The sequence below is a fragment of the Abramis brama genome, assembly GCF_963993115.1.
Source record: "Abramis brama genome assembly, chromosome: 18".
NCBI classification, from domain to species: domain Eukaryota; kingdom Metazoa; phylum Chordata; class Actinopteri; order Cypriniformes; family Leuciscidae; genus Abramis; species Abramis brama.
In genome coordinates this window covers 5,908,462-5,932,004 of record NC_139980.1, presented here as the reverse complement: position 1 = coordinate 5,932,004, position 23,543 = coordinate 5,908,462, and the positions used below count along the sequence as shown (strand labels likewise).

The 23,543-nt window shown below is 39.6% G+C and overlaps 1 protein-coding gene across 10 annotated transcripts in view; it reads left to right on the top strand.

The window, feature by feature from the left end:
* The window catches only part of myt1la (myelin transcription factor 1-like, a), a 61,203-nt gene that overhangs the window by 20,947 nt on the left and 16,713 nt on the right, over nucleotides 1-23,543 (top strand). For 8 of the 10 annotated variants that reach the window (XM_084090254.1, XM_084090251.1, XM_084090253.1 and 5 more), the window contains 7 exons: nucleotides 1,147-1,209; nucleotides 12,644-13,113; nucleotides 15,687-16,712; nucleotides 19,956-20,087; nucleotides 20,762-20,852; nucleotides 22,702-22,809; nucleotides 23,267-23,487. In XM_084090254.1, the coding sequence (XP_083946380.1) occupies nucleotides 1,147-1,209; nucleotides 12,644-13,113; nucleotides 15,687-16,712; nucleotides 19,956-20,087; nucleotides 20,762-20,852; nucleotides 22,702-22,809; nucleotides 23,267-23,487 (2,111 nt within the window). The remainder of the gene's footprint in view (nucleotides 1-1,146; nucleotides 1,210-12,643; nucleotides 13,114-15,686; nucleotides 16,713-19,955; nucleotides 20,088-20,761; nucleotides 20,853-22,701; nucleotides 22,810-23,266; nucleotides 23,488-23,543) is intronic. The other 2 variants (XM_084090258.1, XM_084090256.1) reach the window with 1 other exon arrangement.

Here is a 23,543-nt window from a genome sequence, read left to right as displayed (position 1 = left end):
TCTAGCGGAAGGATGGCATTTGATGATTTTGACTTCGCTTCACATCATGCCTGACAAGCCCTTCAGCCGTGACTGTATTCACAATACCTACCACAATTCATATCTTACTGCTTACATGTTAATTTTGCGGTTGGAAAGTCTTTTGTGCTCATCAAGGCTGCATGTGTTTGAGCTACAGGAATACAGTAATATTGTAAAACAATATTATTTAAAATAATTGTTTAAAAAACTATTTAAAATAAATATTTGGTATTTTAAATATTTGCCATTTATACATTTTACCATCACAGGTAAATCTTCAGAAATCAATCTAATATGCTGATCTGGTGCTCAAGAAACTTTTCTTATTATAATCAATGATAAAAACAGTTGTGCTGCTCAATTCTTTTGTGGAAATATTTTTTTATCTCAAGATTCTTTGATGAATATCCAATATTAAGTTTAAAAGAAAAGCATTTAATTGAAATAGACATCTTTTGTAGTAATATAAAAGTCTTTACTGTCATTTTTTATCAAATGTATGCGTCCTTGCTGAATGAAAATATTTTAAACAATGTTACTGACCCCAAACATTTGAACAGGAATGCTTGTATGCGGTTGTTCATCAGTATAAATAATTTAAAAAAAATTGTGGGTTTTCTACTTCTACTACTTCTTTTAATGTGAATGCACAATACAAGCATGCTGTTGCAGTTATGCGTGTGGCGTGAAAGCAGGCTTCACTCTCCAGTACTGGTAGAACTGATAGACACACAATTACCACTGCCAGTCAAGTAAGTGCTTAATGAATACTTAAGGCAATCAGTGACACTGTAACTAATCTGGCTAGTTTTATATCAATGTCTTGGATACTGGTTTGCTGGTCTGATCCTTTGCTCAAGCGGAGCAGAAGTTCTAAACTTGGATGTTTTCCCTCATGGCTTTTAACTGGCCGTGGACCTAAATGGAGCAGCCAGAGAGCGATATACAATATGAAATATGGAGCCTGGTGAGTCATCGGCCTGGAGGACACCAGGAGCTCTCTAAATCTGTAATGAAGGCTGATGTGCCACGGTTCGAACATAGTCAGCAAGAACGAGCGTATGTGTGTGTCCGTGTGCGTGTGTGTGACGTCAGCCTTGTATTAATTATTTCTCTTGTCCGCAGCTGTCCCACACCTGGGTGTGATGGTAGTGGACATGTCAGCGGCAAATATGCCAGACACAGGAGGTAAGAACTGACCTCTCATTCATATGAATGTGTGCCCATCCATCTAAAAGTCTCTTTACAGCTGCAAGAATGAAGGCGTTTGACCACTCACAGAAAAGCTCAAGACCAATAGCAAGATAGTCAATTGAATTTGAATTAGGCCTTTTTTACCTCCCTTTACATACATCCTTTTACCAGCAAAAAGTTGTGAAAGTGCAGTCAAAAGATTGAAATGAAGAGACTACAATGAATTAGAGCTGGCATTTACTAAAGTGGAGCATTTTAACAAAGTATGATATGTTTTGTGGATTGTAGCGGTAAAGGATTGAACAATATTGTAATTGTAATATTGTAAAAACTCTTACTTCAGAGTACTTAGCATTAGCATTAGCCTTCAGCATTAGCAGTTTTTGCTTTGTAGCCTAAAAACTTGTAGCTTGCAACACAACCTTACCTCTTTAAGCATGGCTGTTATTGGGTTAGTTCACTCAAAAATGAATCCATATGATTCAAGCGGTCCACGTGTAACGAGACGAGAACATTTTATATGATGAACAGATTTAAAAACTTTTTTTCAAATTTGTTTAAACTGTCTTTATATACCAATACATAATTAAAATGTAAGTGCTCTGAAAAAGAGAGTATAAAAATCGAGTGACTGTAGACCTTTTAATCTGCAATAAACACAGCTCATTATTTCCATTCGGGACGAAACAATTGATTGGTTTGGGCGACTGTCACTCACTCTCGCAACCATGGCTACCACCACTGTTGCTACAAGATCTGCCCATATGCGCGCGCACCCGTTTGATTCGAGGAGTGTAAGAGAGGCGCGGAACCTACGAAGAGTAAAATTATGGCAGAGAAAGAGCATTCAAAATTCAAAGCACCTGCATGCGGCAAACAAGGCAAAAACTACTTCCTCGGACCCTGGTTGCTCGCACTCTTGAACGACCTCCTCTGCTTCGCCCTCGACCCTGGACCTGTCCTCGAACCGACGATGCGGTTCTTGTCACGGGAGTGTAACGTTAGTCCTCATCAGAGTCAACAATGTTTTCATCATGGAAACTCTTACATGCAAAACACCGTATATGTTATGAATCTTACACGAAATTCACCTTCATCACAGTTTAACTGATGGTAATGGAAAAACGTGTATCAATGCAACCTGTTTTTAGCTTTGCCTTATAAATATAGCTCGTTACCTATAGCCTAAATATAGCTCGTTACCGAATCAAACAGAATATATTTTAAACTTTACCAGTATCGATATGCTAGCTTGATAGTGAGTACTAAAAGCCATCTTATTTGTTTATATTTATAGTGATAAAGTTAGGTATTTTATTACATGTGATTCTGACATGATGTCACTGCATGCTCCTTCCTCTCCGCTCGTCTCAGGTAAATAAATGCGTCTTTCAGCTGAGCCTGAGCGTTTGGCGTTGCACGTTCATGTGTTTTGGGGGCGTGGCTTTGGAAGGAGCTCAGAAGGGAGGGGGTGGAGTGAATGGGAATAATTAGCTGTGTTTATTGCAGATTAAAAGGTCTACAGACACTCAATTTTTATACTCTCTTTTTCAGAGTACTTACATTTTAATTATGTATTGGTATATAAAGACAGTTTAAACAAATTTTTTTTAGAAAAATCCTACCTACCCTGCCTTTAATGTAGCCTTTTATTCAGTTAACAGTGATCAATGCACAACATACATAGAGCTCATCAAATATGGTAAACTGAAGCTCAAACATGGTTGCTTGGAGCACAAGAACCAATAAGGTTTGTTCTCACATGTCAAGCTTGTACAGTATGTATTATATGTTGTTCATCATATAAAACAATTGTGTCTCTTCAGAAGACTTTTACAATCTCTTTATGAACTTCTTGAAGCATCAAAGTTTTGGTGGAATAGATTTTTAATGGATGGACAGAAATCTATCAGGTTTCATTAAAAATATTTTCATTTGTGTTTTGAAGATGACCAAGAGAGACATGAGGATGAAAATATTATGACAGAATTTTTCTTTTTGGGTGAAGTATCCCTTTAAAAATAGATTAAAATGGGCAATGAGCAACACTGCAATATCTAACTTTATATTAATATTCTAATCAGCTTGTCAAACGCCTTAGCAGGATTGTGCTGTTTGTTTCCTCTTTGAAAAAAAGCCTTTTTGAGGACGAATTGTGGAAGGAATACAAAGGGCACCGTTACACTAACAGGCAACTTGAGATAATTAATGTTTATACTTTAATACTGGTATAAGTCCAGGGTTTGAAATATAGGTTTTCATTAAGAAAATATTCTTCACTAGGAAGCTAATAGCACCTGATTTGACAACTGTTGTCAAAGTCACTCTCAGTCTGTTCCACTTCCATGTTTAACAGTCTCAATCCTCTTGATGCTATTTACTGTACCTCTGATGAAAGATATAAAACAAGAAAGGCACAACAGAAAAGATTGATGGATACATCTACTGTGTCACCCCATCAGCCAAGCCCTGTGAACCACCAACCAGAATTGCATTTCTGCTACAGACAAATGGTACCTCCAGCAGACCTCACTGAAAAGGCAGGGAGAGGGCGAGAGAGTGATGAATTACCCCCAAATGAGAGGGTGGGGAGAGAAACGGCGCTCCGACTGTGCTGTCAGAGCACGCTAACATTTGGGGGGCATTTGTGGGAACATTGTGGGAATGGCAGGGTTGTAATGAGGACACTGTGTTACCTGTGCTGGCTATGCAGTGTCTGCCGCCCTTTACCACTCCATTAAAAAGTAATAATGACAAAACAACTACAGTGTTTGTCTCCTGCGGCATACATTGGGTTATATCACAGCAGAGGTCCGCACCCCTAATGTATAGCTGCTCTGAAGGGGGTTTGAACTGATCTAATGTATACATTGTAGGTTCATGTATTGTAATGGCCTCTCAGGGCAAAATATCATTGAAAAACTGATGCTTACATCAGACTTTTCAAGTTCATAATGTACACACACATAAAATGTGGAAAAATTGCACCTTCGTAGGTACAACAGCTTGTCACTTGGGCAGTACCCTTAGAGGGACGACTTTGCACCTTATTACCCTGAATAGGTTCATGGTGGGGTGCATATTATTACTATAAGGTACTAATATGCACCTTTTAGGGGTAGATAACATACAAAGTTGCCCCTTGAAGTGTACTGTGCCAAGCTGTATACCCTTAAAGTTGCATAGTCTATCTATCTATCTATCTATCTGATAGTCTATCTATCTATCTATCTATCTATCTATCTATCTATCTATCTATCTATCTATCTATCTATCTATCTATCTATCTATCTATCGGTTGTTGATTGGATGGAGACAGATCAGAATGTGAGCTTGCAGTCGATTGTAAGAATATGGATATTAGGAACAATCTGACCGCTGAATGTCATGATCGATGTACACGAGAGGTCCACAAAAATATTAGTAAACCGAGTGGACTGCTAATGGTGAACTGAAGTCACATTATCTAAATTTTGTCTGCAAAAAGGCCTATTGTCTATAGTGTAGAGATGCATGAAGTCAGAAACCAAGCAGCTTTCTGTTGATCAATGCTTGAAATTTGCAGATCGTTTTCACCCTCACGTGAAATTCACGTAAAGTCCTATACAAATGAACGTCTGCACCTTAACTCGTTTATTGCAATTAATAAAGACATTATTTCATTGGAACGATCAATAAATATTAATTAGATGACATAACGTTCACCCAATAGACATACCTGATTTGAAAAGCAAAGTGGGCAAATTAAGTTTTGTATAATTTTTGAGTCCAAAAAGTAGTGAGACAAATTTAGAAATGTCTTGACTCTCCTAGTTATAATTATGCCCCTGCAATGGACCAATGGTGTTGCATCCGTGTTAAAATGTGTGAGGGACCCTTTAATGTGCCATTTTCTCGTCATCTAAAAATACCCACCTTTGCACCGTCCGTGATGCATACCCTTCCTGAAAACGCGTCATGTGCATATTCTCCATTTTAATATAGCCCTTTTAGCAAATGTAGAGGCTTGTAATAAGAGGATGTGTCAGTACAGGTGTGACTGCTATGATTTTAACAGGGTTTAGTAATTGCTTTGTGCAAATCATGTTCAGTACCCCTTCTCTCTTTTTTTTTCTTTCTCTCTCTCTTTTTCTTTCTTTCTTTCTCTCCTCCTCCTCTCCATCTGTGACTCTCTCTCGTTCCACTTTCCTATTTTTTCCTATTTTCCTATTTTCTCTTCATCCTTTTTATCTTCACCACATCCTGGCTCTTTGTTCCTCTACCTTTCCCTCACTTCTTCTGCGGCTCTTTTTCCATCCCTCTTTCCAGTCTTATTTCTCCTCCTCCCTCCTTCTCTCCCTTTCTGATGGATGACTCACATAGGCTAAAGCCCAGGGCTGTATAATTCAGGGCTTGACAGGTAGCACTCACTAAAAGAATAGGAACTGAGCCAAGAGTTGGTGGCAGTGGCCAGAGAATGGTATAGCTCTCTCTCTCTCTCTCTCTCTCTCTCTCTCTCTCTCTCTCTCTCTCTCTCTCTCTCTCTCTCTCTCATTTTTTCCATCAATATAACACCTGGCTTGCTCTACACAAGTCTGGCCTCTCCTCTTTTGTGGTAGCCACAGTGCATAGATTTTAATGCCAGCCTCTTTTATCCAGCATTATATTTTCTCCCAACCAATAAACAAAGAAACCATGTAGATGCAGAGTTTTATAAGGGAATATGTCAAGTGTGAAAGGCCAATACATGGGCTAAAGAAAGAAAAAACAAGTTGTACTAAAGCTTGTGGGAGAGACCACGAAAATCTAGCACAATTTAAACATTCAAAGGATGGATAAGCATAATTTCTGATAATAAACACAACTGAGTTTTCAGACCTTGACATGACAAGTCTGTTCATTCTTTGTTAGAAATGAGATGAAATGGAGAAAAATCAGCTCTTAAAGTGTAAGGTTTGATTCTTTTGGGACACGTTGTTTTCATTGAGAAATGATCTGATGACTATTGAGAAAGTAACATTTATGAGTTACGCCGTTCAACAAACAGCAGTTTGGTTGCGTCTCAATTTGCCATTCATAAAAATTCACATTGGTTAAAATAAAACAGATGTGTTTAAATGTCAAAATATGTTTGAATCGAAGAGAGACCACCTTAATGGCTTGAAAATGATCGGAATACACCAAATGTCTGCATTTTTGAACATACCATATGTTGCATGCATCTCCGTTTTTAGTATTTTTTTTTTAAGAATAGGTAATAATGCAATTTTTTAAAAATGTTGTGTTCTGAGGTATAAAAAAATATATATGTGCATCGGTTACTTAAGAACCATTCATGTAATATGCTATATGCACTAATGGAGTTTTTTATCAACATTAATGTCTTTTGGGTTGAATGGAAGTCAATGGAACGATGACCACAGACGTTGAGATTGTTGAGCCAGAGCTGCTGATGGATCCCTTTGTCTTTTCCTTTCTCGAGAATTTATTGAGATTTTGCATGATGGACGTTTACAGACGGCATTCATTTATAGCCTTAGGCCATAATTTACACCTTCATTCTATGTAGCAGGGAGAAATCATATTTGTGTGGCGGTAACTCACCAGCAGCATGCAAGCAGATGGGCTCTGGACTGTGTGGGCGGCACATGCAGTTTTGTCCTGTCTTCTCTTCTCACTCACTCGCTTTTTTTGATGGGTCTTCGGAATGCAGTCTATGCGGTCTGTTGGCTTCGTGCTCGTCAAGTCATTCTAAATGATCTGTTCTATACATGCCGAGGGCTTGTTTGTTATCTGTGAGGGATTTGTAATTCGCCCAAACTGTTAATTCAACTGTGAGGCTGAGCCAGATGTCTTTTTCATGTACTGTAGTCAGGACAGCGTAAACATTATACAGCAGGATATTTCAAACTTTTTTGAACCAAGGACCCATTTCATAACCCCAAAGTGTTCACTTGCAAGCATTACAAACGGTATAATTTAATCTCTTGTGTGCAGTCTCTTTGTGATAAACAATGTGTCTCCAGATTTACGATCAACTTTGCAATATTGTATTCTTAAATACAGATTTTTGGAATATTTTGTAAAATTAATTTCATATAATAGTCAGTTCTAATTCTCGAAATTTGAATGGCTGAGCGTTCCAAGAATTTTGATACATAGTCCACTCTGGGACTTTTCATTGGTTTTTTGTTGTTGTTGTTTTTCAATCCGCTTGCTTATTTTTGCACGTTTCAGACAGACAGTCACTCTGTGCATTTATTTTTTCAGTGGCTGTGTCCGAAATCGCCTCCCTATACCCCTATATAGGGCATTATTTGAGAGGACAGCTATTTGTAGTGGTGTCCGAAACCATAATGGATGTTATCGAGTGCACTCATTCAATCCCATAATGCACCACAAAAACAAGTGTACAACTAATGTACACCCAACGGCTAGAGAATACCCATAATGCACTGTGAGGGTTGTGCTGAATGAATTCCTGAAGATGGCGCCCGCAGCTGAATCATCCATCCATTCATTTTCCAAACATCTGGTCCAATGTGGGTACTGTGTAATATAATACAGGTATACATTCCTTTTTAATGTATTATTAAATTGTTTTATTCAGGTTTATACATGCTAGTTTCCATGACAGAGTTCAATATAAATCTTTTCATTACTACTGGAGCTGCCAGTTTGCTAAGTTTCAAATTATTATTAAACTTCAAGCACATACTATGCAAAAGCGGCAGCCCTTCCAGCACTCTTAGTGTCCGAATTCACTCACTCGTTTTCATTCACTACATAATATAGTGGACTATATTATTAAAGTAAAGTAGGGAATAGTGAATGACGGTATGGGGCAATTTCGAACACAGCTAGTGACTCTTTCTGCAGGTTACATCGATAGACCAGTAGGTGGCGCCAAGTAACTGTCTTTGTGTGTGAGTCATTTAATCATTCATTCAAATGATTTGATCAATAACACTCATTCATTCAGGAACAAAACAAGTGGCTTGCTGTATTCGGAACCATGCACTAGCATGCTGCTCACTATGTCTTCCATAGAAAGATATGATAAAAAATAGTAATGGAAGTACTAGATGCGGTTCTGAATTCAGCGGCTGTCTTTATGAGCGAGTCATTGAATCATTCATTCATTGATTCAAATGATTCGTTCATTAACAATGTTATTAAAATATAGTAAAATTAGTACACTTGAATACTGTTCCAAATTCAGCAACTTTCTATCATTATCAATCATTGAGTCTGTCTCCTTCCATCATTGAATCATTCATTCAAACGATTTTTTCGGTAACACTGATTCATTCAGGAGCAAAACAAGTGATTGACTGAACTCGGATAAGCATACTAGCATGCTACTTTACGATTTTTGCCTTTAAGTGGTAGAAAAAGTAAGAATAATATGTTTCTATTCTATTCTAAAGTAAATTCACTAATTTGATTCATTAAAAACACTGATTCATTCAGAAAAAAAAAGACCTTTATGAGTGATTCATAGTGAATAGCTGTTTACTTGCTGTGTACTTTTGTTATAAATATAAGTGTTGTGTCTTTTTTGTCAGATTTATAAAATAAATTTATAAAATTTATTTATAAAATAAATTTTGAATATAAAATAATACTTTGAAGATTATTTTTTTTTATGTTCATGTAAGATATTCATTAGAAATATTCTTCCGAAATACAGTTGCACTCTCTCATATTGCTTGCAGTGCAATTTTTGCTCACATATTCAGACATTTCCCTCTGCAGACCCCTTGGCTATTTGTGACAGACCTCATTGCTATACAAGTTTCTGATGTGCATCTATGCGATCTTAACCCGTGTAACACGCCTTATGACAAAAAGGATCTCTTGATAATTACTAAGCGAGCTGCTTTTCCCGCTGGATGAATCCTGCAGTCAACACCCAGTAAATTTCCAATCTCACCTTACTGTATCTCTTTATCATCCATATGATATCTCATGTAGATCTGAACCTGCGTGAATGGCAGCATTATGCCTCCGAACAACATGGCGAGATGTAAAGCCTCACTCCAGGGTCAGGCTTCACGAGTCTCTCCGGTAAATTGAACCGCCAAGGACATAATCACCGCAAACAGCCTCTCAGCATGTGTGGTAGTGTGATTGTGTGCTGTGTTTTTAGGCAGAGGGGGAACCGGGCTCCGCAGTGACAGAGAAGGCAACTGAGCTGCAGAGACAGAAAGAGCCCTGCAGAATGCACAACACCAGCACCTCCTTTGTTCTGCTTTTTGGGAGGGCGCAGAATGAAGGGAGGTTAGCTGGGAGATGTCTGTCAGGCACAGAATCACTGATCTCTCTCACACTCTGTCTGTCTGCTCCTGAGGGGGAGATCACCATGGTGACAGCGCCTTGCCACGCATGCCTGTGGATGCTGCAGTGTAGGAGCGTAGAGCAGCCGCATGCTCCTATGGCGAGTCCAACACGAACAGCCAGCTGTAGCTGCTGAATTCGCCTCCACGGCCCAAAAGTTTCTACTCCGCAACAACACACCTGGTGCCAAGGCGGCTAATAGACCACAGCCTGAACGGCACGTGTGTATTCTTGGTATTCAGGCCAATTTAAATCAAAGAGCATTTCTATTGGCTAATCTGCGGTCGCTAATTGTAACAGAACGGCTATTTGAAGTCTTTTAATTAAAAAATAATCTCTTGTTTTTAGAAACAGACGGAGAAATTATTTTCGTTCATCTTTCCGCCACTTTGAGACTAATATTTGCTCCATTATTATGACGGTTGCTGTGGAAATGATCAAACGGAGCTGGTCCGGGCTAATATTCTGGCCATTGCTGGTATTAGTCAAGTTCATCAGAGGATTTGTCCACCAGGAGCTGTCTGACTGAAGTCATTATTTCTCCCGGCAGTTCTGAAAGGCTCGCAGATATCTCTCTCTCTCTGTCTCTCTCTCTCTCTCTCTCTCTCTCTCTCTCTCTCTCTCTCTCGGCCGTAATTACCTTAGTCCCACTCAAAGCCTGCCTCCACCGCTCCCGTATTCAAATATGGTTTAATTACCTGTGGAATTTTAATTGGCGTGGCCTGCCAGTGGGAAACGCGAAGGTGTCCAAGGTCATTCCAAGTCGTTCGCGAAATGCTCTCACCCACACAGACGACGCTGGCTGCCTGCCCGCACAACACGGCATCACATAGAAGCGCAGGCTCTACAACCAGCACCTGCTTTAACAATAAAACAATAAAGAGAAAATGGGCACCTCACACCAACAGGCCGACTGATGCACTGTAGGGTTATGAGGTTAAAAAATGGTGTTTTTATGGTGCACATATTTTTAGGACACAATGTGCCTACCACAGTTGTTGTTAGTACTGTGAAATCATAATGATTATGACTTTAAAATAACAGATTTTAAGGATTTTTTAAGGTCATTTTGTTTGGTTATTTTGTTTTGTTGTGCTTTAGTTGTGGCCATTATAGGCGCAATCTCTACATATAGCAATTCACTTTGTAAAAATAGCTTTTAATGTAAAATTTTAAATGTTTTATAATTATATAATTTTTTTACCTTTTACTTATAATTGTATTGCTATTAAATTATTGACATTTAGGGTTTGACTTGGAAATGATCAATGTGTCAAATATTATTTATTACTTAGGTTTTTTTTTTTTTTGATATAGATTTTTTACAAATCATCCATTTTTTTTTTTTCACAACAAGTTTTTTCCTCTGTACAGATGAAAACGTTATCAAAATGATTCCTGTTCTCGCGGATCTGCAGAAATGACTAAAAACGCTGTATTATGCGTGCCAGACAAGTAATTTGGCGATGTCACTTTGTAAAGAAAGACTAGGTGCCTCCCTAAACACGTAATGTGCATGTGCACGCCATCACCGTTTTTACAGAGTCACGTTTTTGAAGTTTACACAGAGATGATAACGGTATCGGTTTCAAAAAATTTACACTTTGAAACCTATTTCAAAGTTTGTGTTCTTAGGCCACCAAAACACCGTTGTCATGTAAATAAACGGCCAGAACAGTTGAAAACGGTGTTGTGTAAGCGGCCCCTAAGGTAATAACTAATGAATTTTACAACGGGAATTAATCAATCAAATACTTACTTAAGCTAGACAATGACTTTCTTCTAGATATGCTGTACAGCAAAACAATATTCACATTAATTTCCTATTATCACTGTAAAGCTGCTTTGAAATGATCTGTATTGTAAAAAGCGCTATATAAATGAAGGTAAAAAAACACATTAATGGTTACTGATACCAACCACGTGTTTTGTTGTAGTGTGAATTAGCGTAACAAGTATGGTATATTATTGTTTTAAACATTGGTTGGCTTCCATGTCATCTTTTAAGGCACAGCCCTCTTCAATTATATTATAAGTCACGCACAGATCCATATTGCCAGAAGTCCTTGGTCTGCTGGTGCTGATTTGTGCACATTAAGGCAGAATCTGAGGATGAGGAAGATAACTGCCTGCAAAAGGGATTTAAATCTAACAGACGTTTCACAGTCCGTTGAGCCCTGACCAAGCGCAAGAGCCACAAAAACAGGTTATAAAAACACAGCTCACGTTTTTTATTGTCCTCTCGTCATTCAGAATGTGTGAGAGTGTGTGTGATGACGTGCTTTTCTGATTCTAGGCAATCCAGTTTATATCTACAAAGCCTCACTCTGATGTGAATCTCAACTCCCAGTTGTTAACTGAGCTGAAGGTTTGAGGTTATGACTTAAAGGAAGCTCGAGGATAAGGTTAAATGAATAAAAGTATTAGCAAGAAATATTCTTTGAAAATAGACTCTCTATGGTCTGTTCAAAAAATCTCATAGATGGGATAATATATATATTTTTTTTTTTTTTGCTTTTTTGCTTTTTTGCTTTAGCAGAGGCCAGAAGCCAGATTATCTTTAGCAACACAGTGTTTACAGCACTTACACATTATCAGAGATAATTATCATCACATCATTGAATAAGTCAAAAGCTCACAATATTGGTGAAAATAAAAACAAAACCACATTTAAACCATTTTTGTATGAAGACTAAATAATTGATTCATTGGATGCCACATTCAAACCACATATGGTTGCACATGCTGTTTTAGTGCAATTAAAATTGAATTTCTCAAAAACCCAATGATTATTATGGGATTTGTATAATTGAGGGCTAAGGCTAGAATGAGCTTTGCCTTGTTTATATTTTGGAGGATGAGTCTCATAAACGAGTCTTGGCGGTTTAGGAATAGCACTGTCTTGTGGGACCAGAGTTCAAGCAGCACACGCATTTACATGAATAAATGTGCCAGTGGTTATTAATGCTTTGTTATGTCTTAAACAATTCTAATACTTCTTATCTCTGAGGGCTGAGCTTTGGCACAGACACTCTTCACACATTCAAGGTAATTTTTCAGAACTGTTGCGCATAATTCTCTGGGTTTTTGTTTTCTTTTTGTTGTGCAGTGTGTATGGATGCCCCTTGGCTAAGAAAAGGAAAACCCAAGAGAAACCTCTGCAGGAGCCAGCTTCCAAACGCCGTCCGTTTCTAACTATGGCTGATGGAGAGCCCGCCATGTATGAAAGCTATGAGCCAGAGGCCATGGAGGAGGGAGAAGAGAGGGAACAGGAAGTAGAGGAAGTGGAAGAAGAGGAGGAGGAAGGGGATGAGGACGGGGATGATGAAGAAGAAGAGTGCTCGGATGACAATGACGAACCAGGAGAGGAAGAAGAGGACGAGGAAGATGGAGAGGTGGAGAGAGGGGAGGCAGAGGAGATAGAGCAAATGGAGGAAGAGGTAGAAGAGGATGAGGAAGTGGTGGAGGAGGATGGGGATGATGAAGAGCAGGAAGACGACGAAGATGAGGACGATGAAGATGAGCACGAGGAAGAGGAAGAGGAAGAGGAATACTATGAAAATCAGAGTCATCAGCAAGGTAAGCCAATGTTGTCTGATTTATTGCATATCCTGAATGTCGTATAACCATGGAAAAACATAGCCTGGAAATCCAGACCTAAATCTAAAAGATTAATGGTCTGGCGTCGACTAGTCTCAGCCTCAGACGTCACGCCCACGGAACGTTGGCTAAACGTCTGATGCATATGGTACACTTAACTGGAAACACTTCAGGAATGTCGAAGTCGTCATCTGATTGGTTGAATTTTATCGGATTTCCGGGGGGCGCGAGTGTCGCGTTTATTTTCGGTCCGCCGGGAAACAAAGCGCAGACGTGTGATTGCGGAAGAAAAACTGTTGTGTTTACATGAGTGACAATGAGCATTTATCAAGATCAGCTAAACGTAGGATTCTCAAAAGTATGCGAGGTTCACGGCATAGACTCTTTAAGAGATGTCCAGGAGTTTTGTTTGAGGCACTTAATGTTTTCTTCTCCTTCTTTGATTTTCTATGCTGACTGACTTGTTGCACGCTGGTCTGTTGTTGTGGGGACATTTCCACGCCCCGAAACGTGACGCTGAACGAAACGAACTGTAATTGGTTGTTTGACATGTCGGTCAAACGGCCTTATGGGCGGGCCTTGGCCAAAGAAAGCTGCTATGAATTCCAGACCTTCAGCCGTCAGTCTGAAGGTCTGGCTACGCGAGACTAGGCGTCGACTAATGAAAATATGCCAGCTCGAGGGGCGGCACCAAGCGTGCATTTGAAAATCTCGCTGCACACAATTGGATAACACTACGACCAATCACAACAATAAACCCCAGCTACCAGCGGAGCTAACCTTATTAGACATTCTCTGATTATACTCTTACCGTATCCGCAAAAACATCCTTCTTGCAAAGGAACGATTCGAGCGGCGTCTTCTGTTCCTGTTTTAGATAAAAAGCCAAGTCTAACTCGTTCATTGTAGTGGCCAAAGCCGTTTCAAACAACTGGTGTTCATCCATAGCCATCTTGCAATGTTTACCAATGACTTCGACGTCACAGCACTGTCGTCTTCTGTTTAGCTCGCCTCTGGCCCGCCTATATCAGATAACCCGATGTGATTGGTGAAGCTCAGATCGAGGGGCATATTTACTCGACACCAGAGTAACTCGCTGACCAAATTCAACTTGTGCTCTCACGAGAACTCTGGATTACCAGGGTAGGAAAAACATGAATTGAAACTTAAAGAGTTTTGATGACTTAAAGAGAATCAAAAGAGAATCTTTACACAATATTAGCCAAAGTTCTAAGAATGTTCCCTGCCAGCTAGGACCGGGGAACACATTTATGTTCTAAGAATGTTTGCTTGTGTTCCCATTATGTTATGAAAATGTGTTTAAAATTCCATAAACGTTCAAAATGTTTTTTCTTGGTTATATGAACATTCTGGAAAACGTTTGTTTGAAATGTAATGTTTAGAATCTACAGAAAGACATGTAGTTGCTCTGGCACACAGAATGCTGCATGAAATATGAATCAAGGGCAGCTTATTGTAGGTCAACCAACATTTCAAAGTATAATTGACAGAGTATGCAGTCATTAAAGTCAATGTTTTATTTCCTAAATTGCCTGTTTTCGTTTCAAGTCATACAGCATATGTAATTTGCGGAATCACAATGAAATCTACATACACCCTGCAGAGAATGGCCGGCCCTCGCCATCCTAATTAATGTGGATTTTACAGCAAGGAACATTCCAACTCCCCTTACGAAATTGAGGGAAAGCAGATGTGACTGCTTCCTTAGTATGCGTCTCACCCTCATTCTCTGGTGTCCTCAATCGCTTGTGACAGTGCTTCCAGAGTAATAGAGAGAAGAGGCTCTCTGAGTTATTAACTTTGGCCCCCCTCCACACATGCACGCCGCCGTCCCGGAGGTGTCAAATACACTCAACCCCACCCCCACCCCCCACCCCACCCCTCCCCGGTGAAAATGGGCTCCTCCTGAGGATATTTCTGGCTCTAGAAACAGAGCACCTCATCCTCTGCTTATCCCTGCAGTCTCATCCGCCTCTGTCCCAAATACTAGCAACACTGAAATCTTTTCAGTACAATTGAGAGGCTTTCAGAGCAGCCTGTGCTGCTTACATGTTATGAAACATACATATGTCTTGTGAAGCATTTAAAAGGCTGCCTGATGATTCATGTACAGTACAGCTTACCATATTGCAGTTTCTCTCAAATTCATCCGTTTCTTTTCCGGAATACTCAAATATATTGTGGCAGTTACCATCTTACTAAACTGCATTTGATTATTTAAATCAATTTGCACCTGTGTCATCGAGCTATACGTGAAACCCTGGCATGACATTTGTCTTAGATTTGCTGCATCAATGCTATCACTCATGAGACGTTACATTTTCATAATGATAGTGTTCAGGCGGCTTCAGATTATAGAGAGGACTGACATTTCGTTTGTGAATTTATCTTGCCGCACAAGCCGCTTGCTTCTAAAATAAATCGAAAGGCCCTAGTGCGCGACGTATTCGAGGGGTGTATTTTTGGAGCGGTTTAGAAAATGTCTACAAATCTTCAAGCAAATTCCATGTATTGTTCTCCTTTCTCTACAGACGACAATTATTCCTGTGGTGGACAATCAAAATCCAATCAAATAGTTGAGAAGGACAATAACAATAACAACAGCATGAACAATGAGGAGTATGAGAATTATGATGAGCTTGTGGCCAAGTCCCTCCTCAACCTGGGTAAAATCGCAGAGGATGCCGCCTACCAGGCCATGACTGAGTCAGAGATGAACAGCAATTCCTCCAACAGTGCGGGCGAGGATGACGACGAGGACGAGGATGATGGGAGCGAACAAGGAGGCCATAAGGGAGAGTTGAGTGTCGACGTGAATAGCGATGTGGTTCGTGAGACCGTGGACTCCCTGAAGCTTCTGGCCCAGGGACATGGGGCCGTGCTTCCCGACGAGGGATACGCGGACGGCGGGTCTGGGGATACTTGCCCAGCTGGCCACGCTAACGGACGGGGCCACCCGGAGGAGAGCGAGGAGGAAGTGTGTCTCAGTAGCCTGGAGTGTCTACGAAACCAGTGCTTCGACTTGGCTCGTAAACTTAGCGAGACCCAAACGTCCGAGCGGCCCATGATGGAGCACCAAGGTCACCAGGCCATGCTGCACCATGTTGAGCAGCAGCATCTGCATCCACATCAGCCTCCAATGCATCACATGCCCAGGTATGACAGTTGCCAGATGGACCAGCACAGACCCCTTGAGAGGAACTACTCAGACATGGTCAATCTGATGAAACTGGAGGAGCAGCTCAGCCCCGCTTCAAGAGGCTACCCATCTAGCTGCGCTCAGGAAGGGGATGAGGACACTACATCAGTGGCTTCCGAACGATCAGATGAAGCTTTCGACATGACTAAAGGCAACCTGTCCCTGCTGGAAAAGGCCATTGCTCTGGAATCCGAGCGTGCCAAGGTTATGCGAGACAGAATGGCATCAGAACAGATGGTGGCTCGGAGGGACAATCAGCGCCTTCATGGAGAGCACAGCCCAAGGCAGAGCAGCAGTGCAGAAGAACGCAAGGCCCGACTCCATCACGATGGCGCAAAAAGAGCATATTACCCTAAAGGTACAAATAAAACTTCTAATGAGATTTTTGCATTTCTGCAGAGATTTCCGTAGCTAGGTCCCCTTCATTAATATGGAAGCCATATTCTGCTACTGAGGAAACAAATAAAAATGGTTATTCTGGTATTGTGGCAAATAACTGTGAGAAATAAAGTCACAACTGTAAGATTGTACCTTTAAATCTCACAATATGACATTATATCTCACAATTGAAACTATACATCTCACAATGTGGCTTCATATCTCACGATTGCGCCTTTATTTCTCCTCATTGTGGCTTTATTTCTCCTAATTGTGATATTATACTTCTTGATGTGACTTTATATCTTCCAGTGTGACGTTTTATTTCTTATTTTAAACATTTTCTCACAATTAACAGTTTTTATCTCACAATTGTTAGATATAAAGTCAGTATTTTCTTTTTTATTTCTTTATTCCTGGTAATTGTGACTTTAAATCTCACAATGTGACCTTATATCTCATATTTGCAACTTTATATCTCCTAATTGTGATATATCTCACAATGCGACTTCATCCCTCATTTTCACAAACAAGGCTTAAACCTAGTCCTAGACTATAATGCATATTTTAACTGTTTAAACTGAAGGCAACTAACACAGACTTATCTTAAAATATGTGTACCATTGTTTTGTCTTAAGATGCACACCAGTAATGTTTTTTCTAAGGCTACTTAAATGTCTTAATTGAACTAAAGCCTAATCCTGGCTTAATCTAAGCCCTGTCTGTGGAACCAGGTTCATATCTCACAATATTTTTCCTATTTGTGATATAATCTCACAATGCAAGTTTATTTCTCATAAATGTGAGCTATATTCCATTGTGAATTTTTATTTATTTAAAAAAAAAAGAAGCACACTTTACAGATTTATTTTTTATTCTGATTGAAATCAAACGAGTCTATCTGTTTCCATAAATGAGCGTATTTGCACAAACAGTGATCTTTTGAATATGAAAATAATTTTCTCATCCTGAAAGCTGTTGCAGCATTTGTTCTCCAGTGTCTTGGGTCACTTAACATTCCGTCACACACTAGGCCAATGACATTGATGACTATGGGGTCACTTTGGTGAGACAGAAACATTTTTGGGGCTTGTTTTAAACATCCAGGTCTCCCTGGTAGCAACTTCCATAATGACAACAGCTTATGTTGCTAAAATAGGTTGACATGGTAACATCAGAGACTTACCTTGTCAGGCATGAGTAATGGCAATCTGCATGGCCTGTTTGGAAAGCAAATCTCATCCCTTGGATTCCATACATGGTTTATTACCTCAAATCCTTCCCAATTCACACCCACTACTTTTGGGAGTGAGCCATCTTCTCTGGTATATGCAGATATTAGCAATCAGAAACACATGAGGCATATAACAAACAGTGGTTATGTTATTGAGGATCCTCAGATTACCCATAGTTACCCAACCTAACTGTTCTTCTTATCTAGTATTTCAAAAGGTTCATCATTTGTCTCTGCTCTGAAGGCGCTTCTTCATATGTTTCATTACCTTCCATTTGCTCAATTTGCTCTCTGTTTTCCATTAAAGATAGTGTCTCTGTGCTTCCTATCGCAGTTTGCTGTTGTTTTCAGTGCACGACCACAGCAAGTCAGAGGGTCGTGTAATTATAGAATTACACCACGATTTCACACCTCGTCTCCAGAAACTATTCTTGGCTCTAATTATTGGAGCGTCGTTATTAAACACGTCGAGTGATCTCACTGTTCTGACTGACAGGGTGCATTATTATTGCATGCTTGTGGAGTTTTACAGCAGTTATTTTTGTCTAATAAAAGTTGAAAGTATATTACAAATGTCTTCTCTTAGCTAAATCGATTTGAATAACAGAGAATGCATGTATTGTATTCACAACTTTATTGATCAGCCAATGGGTGCTATGATGGTTCTCTGCTATCATTTGCTGGTTTTCCCTTTTTGGTCTCATTTGCTAAAAAGAATTATGCACACCGCGAATCAGAACCAGTGAAAGATGAACAGGTTTTCACTTGCAACTTGCAAGCTAATAATTGGGTAAAATAATTATTGTAAAATCAGCTCTTTTTTTCTCAGTGTGCACAATTGTATATTCCATCTTTATATAAGGATGATAGAGATTGTTATGATAATCACCCACACATACTGTATATGCATGTTGTAAGGGCTGATATTATATTATATTATATTATATTATATTATATTATATTATATTATATTATATTATATTATATTATATTATATTATATTACATATAATTAGTTGCAAATATATCTAGAATTTTGTTAATACATTCAGATTTTAAAGCTACACTGTGTAGGATTTTCTCCTATCTAGCAGTGAAATTGTTTATGACTACCAACTGAATATTACTTTCTAGCCCCTCCCATTCCGAGGGCGTTTTAACTCCTACGGTGGCCGTATTATTTCAAATCTGCCGGCAGTCGCGAGTAATCTCCCCCTCGCATTCGTCACGGTGCCACTGAGTGTCAAAACGCGAAAGGCGAAGCTTGAATTTCCAAGTATGTCCCTCTTTGGCTAATGTATTTTCAAGATGGAGGCGCAACATGGCTGCCGCCATTCGAGCGACTCGCTCGTATGTATTCTAAATGGCAGATTCTACGCTTACGAGAATACTTGATTAGTTGGTAGAAGTAATTACACATTAATGAGCACATATCATTTTGAAAGAACAAAGTGTTTTTTTGCTAAGAATCAACTTAAAAAATTACACAGTGTAGCTTTAAAGAGAATATTTTCTATTAAGTTATCTGTAATAATGTGGATATTTTGTCCTGCTGTACAGCAAAATTATAATGTTAAATGTTATTTCTTTTTTATCAATATTGAACTTAGTTTAGCGAAGTATTGCTTCAGTTAAAAAAAAAATTCTACATATTCTAAATTCTGCTGAGAATAAATAGACAAAAAAAGAATTTGCATTACAATCCAGTAAATTCTGTCATTCTGATTCAAATCAGGGCAGCCAATTCTTAAATTTCGATTTTTTTTCGAGAACACTGGTCTCGTGCATCACTGTCCCTCCTCTCAACCACAAGCCTCATTCAGGCTATATCCTTCCAGTGTCCAATTTCAAAGCAAACAGCAAACAGACAGTGATGTTTGAACATAGCTGTAACAGGAGCATAACTGTTATCACAAGGAATCCAGCAGGTTAATGGGATTTGCTTACTGTGCCTGTAACAGGATATGCCAATATCTGTCTTTGCTTGCAGACTCAAGGGGAGAGAAAAAAGAAAGCAAGTGTCCGACCCCAGGTTGTGATGGCACGGGCCATGTCACGGGGCTGTATCCACACCATCGAAGCTTGTCCGGCTGCCCCCACAAAGACCGCGTGCCACCAGAAAGTAAGCCGAATTCAGATGGCCGTTTGCACTTGATAAACGTCCCCATGCGTGTTTGCTACGTGCTGTCTGTGCGGTGGGCATGTTTTACCTCTCTTTTCTAGCATTTCTGTAATGCATACGAGTGCATTTCCTCCTCCGCCCAAAGCGGTGGCGCTCTTTCTCATACAAACAACCTTTGCTTTTCTGAATGTGCTGATTGGTGATTGTGTAATTTTAGCCTGTTTTCTCGATATGGCTGCACTGATCTCTTGGACGCAAAGCAGATTTTTCATCCCTACCTTTAGTCACACCTCTAATTGGATGAGGATCATGTCACAGTCAGTTTACTGCAGGCCCAGAGACGTAGAGCTGCAGGATGTGTCATAGACAACCTAATGGCTAGACTCATTCAGTTCACCAAAAATAAATCCGCTATTATTGAAGAGAGATTTATTTTTCCTCTAATGCCAATGCTTTCACACAACGTGCATGCCATTAACACATTGCATGCCTAGAATCTTCTTTCACCATATGGTGATTAACTTTATGATTAACTGATATCAGCTGGAACGTTTCTTAGGAGCATGTGCATGCTGTTGTCACTGAGCCCGTTCAGCTTAATGGAACACAAGGCTTTCATACTCACTCTGGATCCTCCTAACCTTCTCTCGCCCTCTCCTCTCTGTTTGTCCAAGTTCTTGCAATGTATGAGAATGTTCTAAAGTGCCCCACGCCTGGCTGCTCGGGACGCGGCCATGTAAATAGCAACAGGAACTCCCACCGCAGGTGAGTGGCTGGAAGGGACGTGGAGAGAAGAAACTGGCGGCACTGTGGGGACTGATGCTCCAGTCTTTTTACACATTTCATACAGGGATTTAGATGGAGCCTTGCTTTCAGGAAGGAGAAGAGGGACTGACTTGTTTGTGTTGTGCTGAGCTTGACTGGATGATAGAAACACATAGCTCCAGGCTCAAATATTTTAGTTGCACATTGGCAATTTTGACATGCAGACTGGAGATTCAGGATTAAAATTCCCACCTGGAAGGAGGGGCATGGTGAACTTTTGAAACCTACAAAAAAGCCTCTACAATTAATAAAATAAGCTAATATATAATATTTAATATTTATTTAATTATATTTAACTGACACTGTACATAATTCAGAAGCTGTTTGTTACAAGATGAAACAGAATTTAGCATCACATTTATGCTCTCTTCATTTGTAAGTCGCTTTGGATAAAAGCGCTTACTAAATGATTAAATGTAAATTTAAATGCTTCTAAAAATGTATAAAATAAATAATTTATTGATACTGTATATAATTCTAATCTAGAAATATTATATATAATTGAATATATAATTTTTTGTTTTGTTTTGTTATAAAACTATAATAATGTTATAATGTTTTTACAATTACAAGATGAAACAGAGAATTTGGCCTTTCCAAATCTGAATTTTCTTAAGAATGAGAGCTCCACACACACAGTACAACACTTGTGCAGTTAACTCCATGTGCACATGGTGTACATTCAGACAGATGCAGTCTCCACCCGAAGTCGCTGCAGGCCATGTTATATGGAACAGCTCCTATGGGACACACACACACACACACACACACACACACACACATACACATTATTAGAAGGGTTGAACTGAAGAAAACAAAATGTATAATAGGGGAATATAACAACCTTGTACATTATATATGGTTTGTCTACACATTCCTCATTGCATGGTTGCCATGGCAACTCAGCATAGTGACAGCCGTCCTTCTATCTGTCAGTCACCACTCACTCACTTTTTTTCCCCTTAAAATTCCATTCCTGTAAATGCACAAGTACCCTGTGCTTATAAGCTTTATGTGTTTCTGAAATTGCAGAGCGTGTGTTTTTTTTTGGTCTCATTTGTTTATTTTTTATATTTTGAGAGTGACTGAATGGTTTCCGTATTACCCGAAGACAATAAGAAAATTGCAGACGATAAGAAGACAGTTTCCAACCATACAAAGGATTACAGAGAGAGAGAGAGAGATGACAGAAAAGTGTGAGAAAAAACAAACGGAGAGGGAGATAGAGAGAGTAATGAGAGGAAGAAACAACAAGGGAGAAAGAGTGCGAGTGAGAAAGGAGAAAAAAGGAGAGCAAGGGAGCGTAGCTGGATGTTCTGAAGCTCAGTTTGCTGTAGTGTGTCTCTCTGAAATGACTGCGGTATCTCGCTGTGAGGAGCTTTCTGAAGCCAGCCAGCCAGAAATGCCCAGCAGATATCTGCAAAGCTTTGCCTTCATACTATAGAACTAGGCCACATGAAATGCATAATTCATACATAAATATCCCCATGTACCCCACACACGCATACCAGGATTTTGCAAACACGTTGGAAGTCTGTATTCAGAGAATGTCATAAAAAGCGGACTATTCTCTCTGACAGACTCGTCTCCATATGCTGGTATTCATACATTCCCTCATATCTCACTTTGTTCTTCAACTTCTGCTATCTGCTAGGGCATGTGTGTGCGTTTGAGAGTGTGTGCACGTGTGTGTGTGTGTGGTGTGTGTGTGTGTGTGTGTGTGTGTGCCCTTACATGCTGCTCGTAACGTAATGTTAACACTACATAAATTGCTCTGCTGCTGTTGCAGTCTCTCGGGATGTCCCATAGCCGCCGCCGAGAAGATGGCAAAGGTTCAGGAGAAACATCTCCCCTGCGACAACTCCAAGTCCAACCAGGCATCAGACCGAGTCTTGAGGTACCGCGTGACCCTCCGTGACATATGTTTAATAAAGATATAATGCAATAAGTCTGGCTTTGACTTGTTGTTGGAATGGTACATTAAATCAATTCACATTTAACTGTATTTGTAGTAGAGCAAAGTTGTTCCAGTGCAGCTTTAAAAACAATATTATTTATTTATTTATTTATTATTATCCTCTTCCTTTGAAAATAATTGAAATCTATCTATCTATCTATCTATCTATCTATCTATCTATCTATCTAGCTATCTAGCTATCTATTTATCTATTAAAAATTAAAAAATTAAAAAAATTGGGAAAACCAAATGGGGGGAACAATCCATTTAAGATGAATCTGTCAATACAATGTTAATACAATTAATACAAAAAGCAGTAATTCATGTTGACTTTAAGTACAATATGTCAAGGCCTCTGATACCCAACCTTGATTCCCTGTCTTTTTACTTGTTTCAGGCCCATGTGCTTCGTGAAACAGCTGGAGATCCCACAGTATGGGTACAAAAATAACGTCCCAACCAGCACTCCACGATCCAACCTGGCCAAGGAGCTGGAGAAGTACTCCAAGGCCAGCTTCGACTACAGCAGCAGTTATGACAACCAACCTCATGCATACGGCAAGAGGTCCCTCACCCCAAAGAGCCATGGGCGGGACACTTCACCCAAAGGATATGATGGCAAGCCTGTCTTAATTCTTTCCTCTGTCATTGAAGTTGGCAAGGTAGCAAGAGTC